The sequence below is a fragment of the Corvus moneduloides genome, chromosome 28, assembly GCF_009650955.1.
Source record: "Corvus moneduloides isolate bCorMon1 chromosome 28, bCorMon1.pri, whole genome shotgun sequence".
Taxonomy (NCBI): Eukaryota; Metazoa; Chordata; class Aves; order Passeriformes; family Corvidae; genus Corvus; species Corvus moneduloides.
Window position 1 is genome coordinate 5,610,111 of NC_045503.1, and position 15,438 is coordinate 5,625,548.

A 15,438-nucleotide genomic window follows, 5' to 3' on the forward strand; every position below is an offset into this window, starting at 1 on the left:
AGTATTATAATGAAGATAGTTCAGCTGTTGGATATAAAGATCTTGAATCTTTTGCCAAATTATCAATGTATACATACACATTTTTATTTACTGCACCCCTAAATCTTGTTAGTTACCATATGTCTTTGACTAAGGGCTGCTAGCTGCTGTCTTCCCACTCATTAGGTCTCCTTTCTTGCTGACTAGGTTTGAAAGTGTACAAAGCGTTTACATCAAAAAACATTCTCATTTAAGATGATCTTGACGTAGTCCACATTTTGCAAGTCCCACTTCGGTTCCCCTCACGGAGATAGCCCCGGACTGGGCTCAGTGTCGCTTCCCCTCACGGAGCGGGCAGACGGGGCTCGTTCCCGGTCCTGCTCACGGCGGTGCAAGGCCGCTCATTCTCAGCTCGGTTCCCCTCACGGAGGTGCAAGGCCGCTCATTCTCAGCTCGGTTCCCTTCACGGAGGTGCAAGGCCGCTCATTCTCAGCTCGGTTCCCCTCACGGAGGTGCAAGGCCGCTCATTCTCAGCTCGGTTCCCTTCATGGCGGTGCAAGGCCGCTCATTCTCAGCTCGGTTCCCCTCACGGAGGTGCAAGGCGGCTCATTCTCAGCTCGGTTCCCCTCACGGCGGTGCAAGGCGGCTCATTCTCAGCTCGGTTCCCTTCACGGCGGTGCAAGGCCGCTCATTCTCAGCTCGGTTCCCCTCACGGAGGTGCAAGGCCGCTCATTCTCAGCTCGGTTCCCTTCACGGCGGTGCAAGGCCGCTCATTCTCAGCTCGGTTCCCCTCACGGCGCGGGCGGACGGGGCTCATTCTCAGCTCAGTTCCCCTCACGGCGCGGGCGGACGGGGCTCATTCTCAGCTCGGTTCCCCTCACGGCGCGGGCGGACGGGGCCCATTCTCAGCTCGGTTCCCCTGACGGCGCGGGCAGACGGGGCCCATTCTCAGCTCGGTTCCCCTCACGGCGCGGGCGGACGGGGCCCATTCTCAGCTCGGTTCCCCTGACGGCGCGGGCGGACGGGGCTCATTCTCAGCTCGGTTCCCCTCACGGCGCGGGCGGACGGGGCTCATTCTCAGCTCGGTTCCCCTGACGGCGCGGGCGGACGGGGCTCATTCTCAGCTCGGTTCCCCTCACGGAGCGGGCAGACGGGGCCCATTCTCAGCTCGGTTCCCTTCACGGCGGTGCAAGGCCGCTCATTCTCAGCTCGGTTCCCCTGACGGCGCGGGCAGACGGGGCCCATTCTCAGCTCGGTTCCCCTCACGGCGCGGGCGGACGGGGCTCGAGCGCGGCTCCCAGCCCGGGGGCGGCGCGGCCGCGCCGTTGCAGCGCTGCCGGCAGGGGGCGCGGCGCGGCCGTTCCGCCATGGCGGAGTACGAGGCGGTGCAGCGCGGTGCCCTGCGGCTGAAGGGCAGCGGGGGGGCCCTGGGGGCCGGCAAGAGGTGGGGCGGGGGGCGAGGGGCAGCGGGGGAGAAGGGGGGATGGTGAGGAGGGACCGGGAGAACGGTGAGCGAGGAGGAGACACACAGCCCGGGGCTGGGCGCTGACCGGGCCCTCCCCGCAGGAAGAAGAAGAAGGCGAAAGACAAGGCCCAGATCCTGGATCAGATCGTGAGCAGCAAGAAGCAGGAGGAGGAGAAGAAGCGCGGGCTGGACAAGCGGACCCCGGCGCAGGTGGCCTACGAGAAGATGCAGGAGAAGCGGGTAAGGCTTTAAAAACCCCCGGCAGCCCTCGGGTGCGGCCGCTGAGGGGGCTGCGAGGGCCGGCAGTAAGCGGCCCTTGTGTGTCTCCTGCAGCAAATGGAGCGGATCCTAAAGAAAGCGTCGAAAACCCACAAGCAGCGAGTGGAGGTGAGCAAAACCATCCTGAGTTCCTCAGGCCAGCGTGTTTATTATTGTTGGGTTGAAGGAACCTGTTTCACCTTGTGAAACACAAGCAGGGACGCGAGGGGTCTTGTGGTTCAACTTGGTCATGTCAGCAGCCGTTTTCTTTCTCTTTCCCTCCCCCAGGACTTCAACAGGCACTTGGATACTCTGACTGAGCATTACGACATTCCCAAAGTCAGCTGGACCAAATGACCGGGCTGCTTCTCACGGCTCTGGAGCTGGAGTTGTGTTTTGTTTGTATCAAGCAGGGTTGCCGTGTAAATCTGTCTTTTCTCCATATTGTCTAATAGATCTTCTAAGTTTTTATGACTTTATACTGTTTTATTTTATAGTCTTGTTTTTTAAAACCAAACATCCAACAGTGACTCCTCTGGGCTGAGGAGCTCTGGTTTATGTCGATGGAGAGGGCTGGTTTTTTTAGTGTTTATAGTGAGATTAAGGCCAAAACTAATTTTCTGCTTTCCAGATGGAAAATACTTCTTTATTTGTTTGGTTCTAACAGTTCTCCCTTTTTGAAGTGAAGAGTCTGACAGTCTCACATTCAAGTTTCTCTTCTAAGTTATGTGAATTGTATGATTGCTTTCTATCAAGATCTGTCAGAGGCCACGTTGCAAAATGTGAAATATGTAAAGTTGTCTTAAGAAAGGATGTTCTTTGATATTTGATCTTTGTATTACTTTCAAGCCTAATCAGCAAGAAGGGAGGCTTAATGCATGAAATAGAGAGCAGCCAACAAGCTCTAAGTGATGTCCAAGTTTTGATAGCTGGTGTGCTGGATTTCTGGCATCCCACCGAGCACCCAGGCTTGTGCAACTCTGAAATAAATAATCAGTGTGTCTCTCGAGTGTGTAATTACTGGCTTGCTGCACATCGGTTACTGAATCCGATTTTTGTGGAAAAGAGTATCATTTCTATCCTGAGCTCTTTCAGAGATGAGGGGTCTCCTGCAACTCGTAACTTCGATGTAACTTATTAAAACGCTTCTTTGATCCCTTTTTTGGTGCTGCTTTACGTATAAAATCGGGGCAGTGCGCTGAGCAAAGTCTGTGTGTGGAGTTTTGGTAGCGCCGAACCTGCCTTTACGATTCTTACCCCCTCTGAGGGACGACGTGTATCTTGATGTTCGAAACCCTAACGCGCCGCTTAAATCGCAATCTTGTTCTTAACCCGAATTAGGTCCCGCTGCGGGCCTCGGTTGAGTCCTGGGTGCTCGGTATGTGTCCGGGGCTCCCACCTCAAGCAGGGCGGGCTTGGGACTCTCGCCTCGCCCCGCCCCGGGGGCTGTGCCAGCGCTACGGGGACTATTTAACATCTCGGTGCCTGGTCGCTGTGTCCTTCCGCTGCACCGCGCGCGTCGCTGCGCGCAGCCGCCGGTTCCGGCTCGTGGCGTCACTTCCCGCGGAAGCGGAAGGCGCGCGGGCCGCGGCCGGGGCGATGTCGGCCAGCGCCGTCTATGTGCTGGACCTGAAGGGGAAGGTGAGGCCCGACCGCGGCGGCTCAGCGGGGCCGGCGCCGAGCTGGGGCTTCCCCCGCCGCTCTTAGGGCTGCGGGGGCCGCGTTTCCTTTGCCGGCACCGCCTCGCTGCCAGCCCGGGATCAGCCGAACGGGGACAGGGCAGTTGTGGCCCGGATCCCCTCGCAGGCGGAGGTGTTGAATGAGGCGGCAGGGCCCGCGGCATCCCCCGGGGAATAATCTCTGCCGTTATTGCAGCTGCTTTGCCTCAGAGGAGTTGCGTGTTTTCCTATCCTAAAATCATTGTTAGGCCGTGAGCAGTAATAGGGGAAGGATAGGTCTGGAAAATACTAATACGTGACTTTGCAATTAAATCTTGGTATTTGTGTTCTAATCGGCAAAGTGTTTTGGCATTGTGATTTGCACTTATAAATGCAGAGAGGCTTGAGGGAAGCTGGGTGATTTTAAAAGGGCCTTTCAAGCATTTGTGTGTCTTGCACGATAACGTCCTTATGAAAGAGAAAAAACAAGGATTTGGTTGCTTTCTCTATAGGTTCTGATCTGTCGGAATTACCGTGGAGATGTGGACATGTCAGAGGTGGAACATTTTATGCCGATCCTTATGGAAAAGGAAGAAGAGGGGACGCTTTCTCCTATCCTAGCACATGGAGGAGTTCGTTTCATGTGGATTAAACATAACAACCTGTATCGTATCCTTTGTACTACACACGTGTTGACGTGCCAAGGGCTGCTGTTATTTTTTTTTTAATGTCAAAATGCAAGTTGGAGAATGGGGGAAGTGATGTAAGGAGGCTGTATTCAGTAAAGCTGGTTATATTAAATAAGCTTTTTTTATGCTTTATGTAGTGTAATATGCACCAGCAGCATAAGGTTCAGAAAAGTGTTTTTATTGATTTTGCTCTAATGGATGATTTAATCAATGCTTATCTTCATATTTCCTTAGATCAGAGGTGCTGTTAAGTCGTTAATGCTTAATTTTTCTAGCCAACTCTTAATTGCCTAAAAGTTTTTTTAAATGCACTTAGTAAACTTTTTAAAATGCACATTCCTGAACATCCTTTATCAGTTGTTGCAACTTCTAAGAAAAATGCTTGTGTATCACTGGTGTTTTCATTTTTATATAAAGTAGTTCAGGTGAGTACATTTCAGAACCTTTGCGTCCTTTTCAGTTTAAATAGAAGTGCGTAGATCTTTCATATTTTCTAAGAACTTTGATAGTAGCATTTTTACTTTATATTTGGTTATTTTGTAGAACTATCTTCTTAAACCACTAATAAGGGCACTGGTATTTTGTAGCTGAGTAGGCAGAGGATGAGGCACAGTGCTGTAAGGAGTTACACAAGACCTGAGCACCTGGAGGAGAACTGTGAATTGGTGCATGTGTCGTGGCACCTCACACAGATCCTGTGTTTGGTTCTTCTGTACCTGGTGTGAAAAATATTTTCTCCAGAATAAATATTTTTCATAATAGTTTCTTCTAGGATTCTCTGTGTCTGTTTTAATTGTGGTGGGTTTCCTGGGGCTGATCCGAGCAGAATGCTGTTTGTGAAGTATGGGGTTTGGGTTGGAACTTTAGAAGATTATTATTTTAGATGCAGGCATACCTTCTGCATGTGCTGTGCTTCCTCAGTTAATGTCCTTCTTCTCCCCCTCCCTCCTGTCATTTCAGGTTTTTTCTGAATATTTCAAGGAGTTGGAAGAAGAGAGCATTAGAGATAATTTTGTTATTATTTATGAGTTGTTAGATGAGCTTATGGATTTTGGTTATCCACAAACAACTGATAGTAAAATTTTACAAGAGTAAGTATCACTCTGCATCACTTAACAGCGACAAAGCCCTTGGAATGTCTTGAGCCTTTTTCCATAGGCAGAGAAATGTTTTGGTGTGTTCCAATTATCAAAAATATTAATTTTCTTTTTTTTTTTTAATGCCAATTCTGTGGTTGTGAAGGTACATCACTCAGGAAGGTCACAAACTTGAAACTGGAGCCCCACGCCCACCTGCCACTGTTACAAATGCTGTTTCATGGAGATCAGAGGGGATAAAATACAGGAAAAATGAGGTTTTCCTGGATGTCATAGAGTCTGTTAACCTTCTGGTGGGTACCTTGTACTCTAAGTTTTTATATGAAAACCTGCAATAAAAAGTCTGACTGTGGATAGTGTGCTGTGACTCCCAAAGCAATGCAAATCATTAAGTACCCCCAAGGAAATCCAGTACAAGTAATGCTTTAATTGTGTGTGTTGCTGATTTTTGGATATGTCCTTTGCTCCTCTGTCTGTGCCCCTTCATGTCCCTGATGTAATTCACTCTACTGGATTAATTTCTCATAAGAAACACATCCAAGAAAACCCAGGGCATGGGCACAGGGTGGGAGTGTTGCTTGATGTCACAACATACCACATCAGACCTTTCCCTTCATCTTTGTTCAGGTCAGTGCCAACGGAAACGTGTTACGGAGTGAGATAGTTGGATCCATTAAAATGAGAGTCTTCCTCTCGGGAATGCCAGAGCTGCGCCTTGGATTGAATGACAAAGTTCTCTTTGATAATACAGGCCGTGAGTGTTGCAGTAGCACAATAATCATGACAGGTGCTATCTAGAATCTTGAATTTTGGGGTGCTTGGGTAGCACTGTAATGACAGAATCATTAAGGTTGGAAAAGCCCTCTAAAACGATCAAGTCCAAACCAACACTGCTGTGTTCCCCACTAAGCCGTGTCCCCAGGTGCCACATCCACAGGCCTTTTGAACACTCCCAGGGGTGGTGACCCCACCAGTGCCCTGGGCAGCCTGTGCCAATGCTTGACCATCCTTTCAGTGAAAAAATTTTGCCAAAATCTAACCTAAATCTCCACTGGCACATCTTTTGGTTGTTTCCTCTTGTCCTTTCCCTTGTTCCCTGGGAGCAAAGCCTGACCCACATCTTGCTTCACCCTCCTGTCAGGGAGTTGTGGCGAGCAAGAAGGCTCCCCCTGAACCTCCTTTTCCCCAGGTGTGTCCCCCCAGCTCCCTCAGCTGCTCCTGGTGCTCCAGTCCCTTCCCCAGCTCCATTTCCTTTTCTGGGCACACTCCAGCCCCTCAGTGTTTCCCTTGTTGTGAGAGGCCGAAAACTGATCCCAGGATTTGAGGCACCTCAGCAGTGCCCAGCACAGGGGGACGGTCGCTGTCCTGATCCTAGAAAGTCGGCTAAAAGGAAGGAATGTTAGCAGGCAGCAGCTGTGCTGTGGTGAGACTTGGGCCACAGTTTGTATGACCTGTGTGTTTTCTGCTAGGTGGGAAAAGTAAATCAGTAGAACTGGAAGATGTGAAGTTTCACCAGTGTGTTCGTCTCTCTCGCTTTGAAAACGACAGGACAATCTCCTTCATTCCACCTGACGGAGAGTTTGAGCTCATGTCATATCGCCTTAATACCCACGTGAGTCTGGATGTCTGCCTTTTTTAAATAGGAATGGTTTAGATTGTAGCCACAATGGCTTTCCCTTCATTTTTTTTTTCTTAAAACATAGGCAGCACATGGGTTTTTAAGTCAACTGTTAATAGCAAAACTTGGTGCTTGCTCCTTTTGCAGAAAGAATAAAGTTTAGACGTAACTTGGCAATAAGTCTCTGTATTTTCAACTACTATTGAAAATGTTTTTGAAATACTGTGGCTATGTTTTTAACTGCATAATGTCAATGTAACAATTCATTGTGCTTATTAGCAACAGTATTTATGTCACTTAGTTTTATTGGAGTATGGTGATAAAGATGGCCTTCGTTTCAGAAAAGTAAAAAAAATAAATCTGGAGAAGGTCTATAGGAAGGAGGACATAGTTCAGTCCCTAGTATGTTAAAACATCAAGTATTTTCCGGTGCAAGTGTTTGTTATTAGGGATTAATCTGAGATGTACGTTTTTAAGCCTATAATTCTTGTAACATTTGCTCATTGGTATATCAGTGCTTGCTCATTTGTATAATTATTTCTTCTAAAACCACAATTCTGTCATTTTGAACACCACAGGCTGCATTTTCTGTGTGGTTCACATACTGAGTGTAGTTTTATGGGAAAGCAACATTTTGGTGACTCTGTCAGAGTAAAACCCAGAACTGTGATGTGGTTTTTCACCACCAGGTAAAACCCCTGATCTGGATCGAGTCTGTGATTGAGAAACATTCCCACAGCCGCATCGAGTACATGATCAAGGTCAGACATCCTTAAACAATCATGGCTATTTTTAGTCTTCTTTCGTTTGTTTTCAAAGCTTGATGAGCAGTATATGCATTTTTGTACAAGTATTCAGTATTTCTGTGGGATTTAGATACCTTTGAAGACTTCATTTGTAAGTTATGATCTCAGTGTCAGTTCTGGTTCTCAGGATACAAGTTGGGGTGGATGGGAGCTGTGTCTCACAGCTCTCTGAGCTCGCCAGCATCGTGGAAATACTTAGACCCTGCTTTTCTGCTCTGTTTTTTTTCTTCTTTAGGCGAAGAGTCAATTTAAGCGTAGATCAACTGCCAACAATGTGGAGATTCACATCCCAGTTCCAAACGATGCAGACTCGCCAAAGTTTAAAACCACTGTTGGAAGTGTCAAATGGGTTCCAGAGAACAGTGAAATTGTCTGGTCCATTAAATCTTTTCCAGTAAGTGTTATTTTTTACTCTTACTACCCAAGAGTGTAATAATTAGTTAACACTAACATTTCAGTGACATTTAGGCTCTGCCTAAAGCAAACTCTCTCAGTATCAGACAGGTAGTAGTGGACGTTTCCTCTTTTTCCATGGATGAAAGATTGGAACTTGCTAATAAGATGTTGTTTATATTTGTTTCATTCGAATATTTTTTCAGAACGCAGGAAGAGAGCAGATTTTTAAGTGATGGCTCTGGATGGTGTAATCCTTGGCCTGGCTTTAGCAGCAGCCATTTAAGTTTTTTCAGGCTCTACTTCTTGGGTGGTTCCATGAGTATGAGCTCTGTCCACTGCTAATAGTGTGGTAGTGTAGCTGTGTGTCACTGTTTTATCTGAATTTTTGAGTATGAGGCTGGAAGAAAATGAATTATGCCTCAGACTGAACCTGCATCTTTTAAAAAAAAAAGTATTTTTAAAATAAAAACACACGTCACTTTGAAGCCCTGGAGAAGAGCTGGAATAAATAGTGGATTTCAGCAGTCTGACATTAAGAAAACTACTTGTATCATTGCAAGTTTTTTATAATTTTTTTGTTTCAAGAAAAAAAAAATTGTCCCTTTTGGGTAGGGTGGAAAAGAATACCTGATGAGAGCTCACTTCGGACTTCCAAGTGTTGAAGCTGAAGACAAGGAAGGAAAACCTCCCATTAGTGTAAAGTTTGAGATTCCATATTTCACCACTTCAGGAATCCAGGTTAGTTACTGAAAACAGAAATACTGATAAATTCACATGCTGGGCTCTAACACACGAGGTGTTTCTCATCTCGATGATTCCTGTTTAGTTTTATCCATAAAACAGATTTTTACACATAAAAGGGTTGGGTTTTTTGCTTTCCTTTTTTGCTAAATGCTGCTTAGCCAACGTGGGAGACTTTATATTTTACAGACCTTTCTTTCCAGGTTCGTTACTTAAAGATAATTGAGAAGAGTGGCTACCAGGCTTTGCCCTGGGTCCGGTACATCACCCAGAATGGAGGTGAGAGGAGGGGAATATTTTGTTTCTCCAGAATACACCTACAAATTGAAACTCCTGTTTTTGAGATGGAACTATCTGGTTTAGATACACAGTAGATTAAGCTATGCTGCTTGTTTTCTAGTCCCCTTTTTTTGGTCTCTTAATTAAAGACCCAGTGGGGTAGAGTGCTAATGCTGTTTAAGTATTTCCTAATTGATCTGGAATTAACATCATTAACAGTATGCTCACACATATTGTTCTGCCAGCTTTAAAATGTGTAAGACACTTTCTAGTAAAAGATACTAGATTTTAGCAAGCAAAAATGGGGTGTTTGATTTTGTTGGGTGTTTTTGTTGTGGTGGTGGTATTGTTGTTGTCATTTGGGGTTTTTTGTTTAGTTAGTTTTTCACTTTTTTTTTGTTTATGTTTTTCTAATTAGTTTTTTTTCTGGCATTTAAGCATGACTGCCCACAATTGCCTTTATCTCTTTAGAGCTCATTCTCATGGCCACTCTAAGCAAATATAGGAGTTTATTTTATAGAATTGTTGAATCCCAGATTGGTTTGGGTGGGAAGGGACCTTAAAGCTCATCCAGTTCCACCCCCTGCTGTGGGCAGTGACATGTTCCACTGTCCCAGGCTGCTCCCAGCCCCATCCAGCCTGGCCTGGGACACTTCCAGGGATGGGGCAGCCACAGCTTCCCTGGGCAACTGTGCCAGGGCTTCACCACCCACACAGGAAAGAATCTCTTCCTAATATCTAGTCTAACCCTTCCTTCCTTCAGTTTAAGGCTATTCCCCCTCTCAGTGTTTTATTGATATTTGCATATTCTTGTATTAATATATATTAATATAAGAATGCATTTTATCACTTTATCCCAACTTGCTGCTCTGCTTTACTCCTTTTAATGAGACAAATTACTGAAATTGGGTTTTTGTTGTTTTTTTCCCCTTTACAGACTACCAGCTCCGAACACAGTAAAACACCTCACAGGCACCACAGACAACAAAACTTCAGGCCTAGAATTCATTTGCAGAAGCTTCTGTGGTCCTGAGAGCTGTGAATGTTGTTGCCAAGGGTCTCGTTTCTGCAATCTTGTATTGACAGGAGAAAGATTGGAAACGTATTGATTTCAATAATGTGTTTGAGCTTTTAAACCATTAGTATTGATTGTGTGAATATTTATTTCGTTCCTAGAACATGCTGATCTTGCTGCTAAATGCTAATTACATTAGGAGTAGCAGTTAGATTGAGGAGCCAGGAATCCAGAATGAACCTTGGGAATGTCTTGTTGATGCCTTGTCCGTCACAGTTGCAGAGTTTCTAATATTTGTATTTTAGGATCCCTAGAGACATTGGCAGCATTGTTCTACAAATTAGGGAGATGATTGTGCAATTAAATGACTGCTGAACACTTCATTGTATTTAGCCCAAGGTATTTATTTTTTTTTTTGATGGGCATTTGGGTGCCTTAACTCATTCATAGCTCTGTTAACTTATAAAAAATTGCAGAATATGAGTTGAAATTATCTGAAGTCAGAAAATACTGTTAGCTTTTTTTGCATGGTTTTAGAGGAATTAATCTGAGAGAACAGCTTCAAGTGAAAGGTTTGGAAACAAAAATAGGGGTTTGTTAAATACTAAGTTAACTGAGAACGAGAGATGATAGGAGTAAATGTCTGTGGGAGGGTCTCTGGAAGAAGGATTGCTGGCTCCAGTCAGTCAAAATACAGATGGAAGAGTTTCAACCTTGTGACACCCCAGGGCCTGGAAACCCTCTGCCAACTGACCAGTATTTGCTTTTTTAAATTTATGTTCATCAAACAAGTTCCCAACTGTAATATGTAGGCATAAAGCCTTAGATTAAGTATTAAAAGACCAAAACACTTCTAGAGGTGATGTAATTTGGTAGGAAGACTGGGAGTTTATTAATATTTTTCCAGATAACAGTAATATACTGCAGCCTCTTCCTGGAAGTTACTGTATAGGAAGAGGCCGACAAAAATACAGTTGCCATCTTTCTTCCAGCTTGCCTTTTGTGTTAATTTAGGGCAAATACTTCCCCTTTCTGCTGTAGTGTGCTAGAATTGTTTAACTTCATTTGCCCTAAGGAGAGATGTTTTCTTTCTCAGTGTTTTCTGTTTGTAAACAGCTATTACTGTACCTTCCTGGTAGAATGAATAACAGTTCACAATGTTATTCTTAAAGGTATTATTTTTCTTACATGCCATTTCCTTTTTTTTCTGAGAAGCTATGATTGGCATGGGTGTATATAGGTATTTTGGGGTTTGGTGATGTTTTTTTTCAGGAAAATTGTGACGGTTATCAGTATTTTCTTTATACAACTTTTAGGATGTTTTGGTTTGAATTTCGTACTCCTGACAGGCGCTAAACTTAAACCATCAAAATCTAAATATCTGTGTCCGCAGATGTGATGTGATAATACACTGAGTGCAAGATTCTCCACTGGTGGGAGAGTCCAGGAGTGTCCACAAAGAGTGAGAAGGTATTTCAGTCACTGTCCTCACTGAATCCTTGTAGACTGTATGTAGATACACCTGTGTGTACAATTAGCCAAAAATCAGCTGAACTCCCCCAGGCTGCAGCTGCTGTGGCATCGCAGAAGGTATGCCTCAGGAAGTCTAATGTCTGGTGGTGTTTGAAACAACCAGGCACCCAGTTTTAGGCAACCACAGGTGTGGACAGGTGTATTCTGACTGTATTTGTCACCCAACAAGCTTGATGTTGAAACAAAATCATCTTGTTCAAGATTTCAGTGCCACTACTCATTTTCATTTGAACAATTAAGCTTATGACTGGACTAAAACTTTTTATATTAAAACTGTAACTGGTTGATGAATCACTTTCCGCTGACTTTATTTTTCCAAGTGTTTGCTTTAATTATGCCTGTAAAATGTGACTCTCCATAGCTTTGTTTTCCTCTTGAAGTTTGGATCTTGCGAACCAGAACCATGTTTTCTCATATTTTATTGCCGTTTGACTGTTTGGATGATGGGGCATCCACCGTGCTTGTCCAGAAGGTAATAAAGGGTAGAAAGTCCTCTTTGAATCAGTTGTACTTTGCCTGCTCCTTTTTCAGTTTGATCTACACCAGGTAGTAGCCTCTAATCTCAGAGTGTGCTCAGCTCTTCTAATGTGAGGCCTGGATAAATGGAACAGAACTTTATAAATGCTGGAAGTATTGATATGCCTGATTTGTTTACCAAATTCTGAAAAAATTTTTGCTTTTCTATTCTCTGCAAAAGCCACCCAGACACCATAAAATTGGTGCTCAGAAGGCAAAGTGACCCCCCTCATTTTCATCCATTCATTGTTACAGTGTGGGTGCCTGTGCACCTGCACGGGCAGAAAGGCAGAAACAAGGGATGTTATTCCAGCACTTGATCTTATACAAGGAGGGCACGTTTGGGTGGGATGCTGAGAAGAAACTCTTCCCTGTGAGAGTGCTGAGGCCCTGGCACAGGCTGCCCTGAGGAGCTGTGGCTGCCCCATCCCTGGAAGGGTCCAAGGCCAGGTCAGACAGGGCTTGAAGCAGTCTGGGACAGTGGAAGGTCTCTTGTTTAGAATGAGATGGGCTGTCATATCTCTTCCAACACAAACTAGTCTGTGATCCTATGAGTAATTTTTTTCCCACAAGTTTTGTTCTTAGACCAACTGCTAAATCTTCATCTCATTGAACTTCATTCTCTGCTTAATGTGGTAAAATGTAAATGTCTTGGTTTGCCACCATGTTATAGGTAAGTGCCTAATACAAAAGACTTTTAAGAGACAATTTGCATGTTTCAAGTCAAGTGTCTAATCTGTGCTTTCACCTAGCTGTGGTTTCATAGTTGTGTTGGCAGACTCCTGGCTTGAGATCCTCGCAGCAGGAAACATTCCCTCTCCCTCCCCAGGCACGCAGACCTGGCACTTCGTTACGCACGACTTAATTGCTCCCTGATTGATAACTGTCTCTCCAGGTGCGTCAGCGGCGCTCCCGTCCGAGTAGTTTTACTTCCGGGAGTAGTCCTGTGCGTAACTGCTCTCGGCTTAGAACGAGCGAGAGCCACAAAGCGCCGCGTGTGTGGCCCGGCCGTCCCTGGGCGGCTCTGCCAGCAGATGGCACTGGGAGCACGCGGCTCCCCAGCAGGGACCAGTAAGAGTCGCGCGAACGGTGTGTACCCGACGTGCCTTGATTTGGAAGGCACAGCTATTTTACTGAGTCCGAGTGCATTAAAAACCACCCAAAACATGTAATTAAAAATTTTTTTTAGCCTTATGCAGTGTGATTTTTGGACTTGAACCACTTCTTAATTTAGCTTGATAGTTTTAACGTTATTATTTCTTTGTTTTTCTCTCATGTGGCTGATACTGCTACTCCTGCAAAGTGCAGTGGAGGGATCAGCGCCAAGGGAAGCTGCATCACCACAGGAGCAGCTGCTCGGGGTTGGACATTGGTGCTGGACCATTGCCAGGTCACAAATTAAACATCAGCTGGTGGTCGGAAAGCTCCTGTGTGATCTAATGTAGAAGAAGGAGGACCTTTTCACTCACACACACTTGATTACCTCTAGAGAAAATTGGTTTTGTCTCGCTAAATCAAGCCAGAACCTACTTCCCAATCAAGTAAAATGGGTACCTTAGAAAAGCTTCATTCCACCTTGGTCTTCCAGCTGAAGAGAGTCTTTCATTGTGTGTCTTTTAGGGTTTTCCTACTCTTTCTTCTTTATTGGCATCTTTTTGTGCTTGAATACTGTTTGGACTGCTTCTATTTGCTTCCAAATTCTAGTCTGAGCTGGTTTTGTCTATAAAACATCCTTACACATAAAGAGAGATTATGAGACTTTATCTGGAGTGGATTTGCCTCTGGTTAGGAGATTGCACCTGTTCATTTCTGACTTTATTCTGTGAAAATAAAAAGGCTAAACCTTGGCACCTTTGTCCTTATCTTGTGCCAATTCCAGTGTTGCAATATGCTCAGTATTTTTTTTTTTCCACTCTGTGGTTGACACCCACTGCTGTTTGTAATTTCAGCAGCCCTGGCATGGCGAGGGTTGACGGCCTTGCAGAAAACAGCATGAGAGAGCAAAGTTAAGGGACAATATGAATAATCTTATTTGCCATGGTAACTATGCAACAATGCTATTTATGCTACAGGAGAAGTCAAAATGTAAACAAACACTTGTAAACCTTTTTTCCGTGGAATTTTGTGCAATTCAAAGTGTTCTCTAAGTCATGCCCTCCCCACGCACAGATAAAACTTGTTTCTCCTGTAGTTCCAGCACGTTGTCTTGACTCAGCGTTTCTGAAAGCACAGTTACTCACAGCTCGCTGCAGGCAGATGCAGGAGGTTCTCTTTTGGCGCTGTTGTACATCAGGGAATTGGTGAAAAACGTTGGGTCTTTGGGGGCTGCAGCACAGGAAGGACATGGACCTGTTCAGGCAAGGCCAGAGGAGGCCATGAAGATGAGCAGAGGGCTGGAGCAGCTTTTCTATGAGGGAAGGCTGAGAGAATTGGGATTGTTCAGGCTGGGAAAGAAAATCTTCGGGGTGACCTAACTGTGACCTTCCAGTACCTGAGGAGAGCACTCAAGAAAGATGTTAAAGAGACTGGAGTGAGAGGACAGGAAGGAATGGCATCACACTGACAGAGAGAAGGTTTAGATTGGATATTAGGAAAAAAAATTTGGCTTTGAGGGTGGTGAGGCCCTGGGCACAGGTTACCCAGAGAATCTGTGGCTGCCCCATCCCTGGGAATATTCAAGACCAGGTTTGATGGGGCTTGGAGCAACCTGGTCTAGTAGGTCCTTGTACATGTCCTGGGTTGTAACTGTGACCTCCTGGGCTTTGTCAGTGCAGGGGTGGCATGGGGATCATGGTGTGGGCTCTTCACAGTCGTCGCTGCTCTGGGCAGCAGCACATCTGGTCCTGTTCCTTCACACCAGGTCTTAAAGAGGAAAATGTAATTTTTTTTTTTTTTTAAGAGATAGGAGTTATAGCTGAACTCAGATCTGTATTTTTTCTCCTGAAAATGAAGGATACTTGTTTTATCAGGATCTGTTCTGGGCTAAGTTCCCAAGAACTAGGTGCAAACAGCCACCTGAAACTGAGACCTTCCATAGCCCTCCAAAATTCATGGCATTACACTGGACGATTAAAGCCACTTTTCCCACTTCAGCTGTTCTGCTGCTCTGTGGTTGTTGACAAACTCATTGAACCAGAGGATTTGGGTAATTTGGAGTTTAACATCAGAAATTATGCCCAGTTTATAACCTCTCTTCTCATCTCCATCTGATCTTATGTCCCGCCCTGGCAGTTGCAGCATTGCATCAATGAAACTTCATTTTGCTGTAGGTGGAATTACTCTGGGTTATTCTCAAAAAGTTGTGGACTAGATCGTGGAGCCTCCAAGTTCATTTGCAGGCTAATGGTCAAATAAATAAGCAGAAGCAGGCCTGAATCAAATGACCAGC

The 15,438-nt window shown here is 45.2% G+C and overlaps 2 protein-coding genes across 2 annotated transcripts; both read left to right on the plus strand.

Annotated features, from left to right (window-relative positions):
* The first annotated feature begins 1,306 nt into the window (after positions 1-1,306).
* On the plus strand, positions 1,307-2,862 carry FAM32A (family with sequence similarity 32 member A). The gene is made up of 4 exons (XM_032092741.1): positions 1,307-1,423; positions 1,546-1,684; positions 1,778-1,831; positions 1,991-2,862. Exons 1-4 carry the CDS (start codon positions 1,347-1,349, stop codon positions 2,057-2,059), a joined length of 339 nt encoding a protein of 112 aa, XP_031948632.1. The 5' UTR covers positions 1,307-1,346; the 3' UTR covers positions 2,060-2,862.
* Positions 2,863-3,238: 376 nt separating this feature from the next.
* AP1M1 (adaptor related protein complex 1 subunit mu 1) lies at positions 3,239-12,035 on the plus strand. Its single transcript, XM_032092740.1, has 12 exons — positions 3,239-3,343; positions 3,873-4,029; positions 4,407-4,474; positions 5,010-5,140; positions 5,292-5,439; positions 5,774-5,900; positions 6,616-6,758; positions 7,454-7,525; positions 7,806-7,964; positions 8,579-8,704; positions 8,911-8,986; positions 9,924-12,035. The coding sequence occupies exons 1-12, from the start codon at positions 3,302-3,304 to the stop codon at positions 9,944-9,946; spliced, it is 1,272 nt and encodes a 423-aa protein (XP_031948631.1). The 5' UTR covers positions 3,239-3,301; the 3' UTR covers positions 9,947-12,035.
* Positions 12,036-15,438: the final 3,403 nt, after the last annotated feature.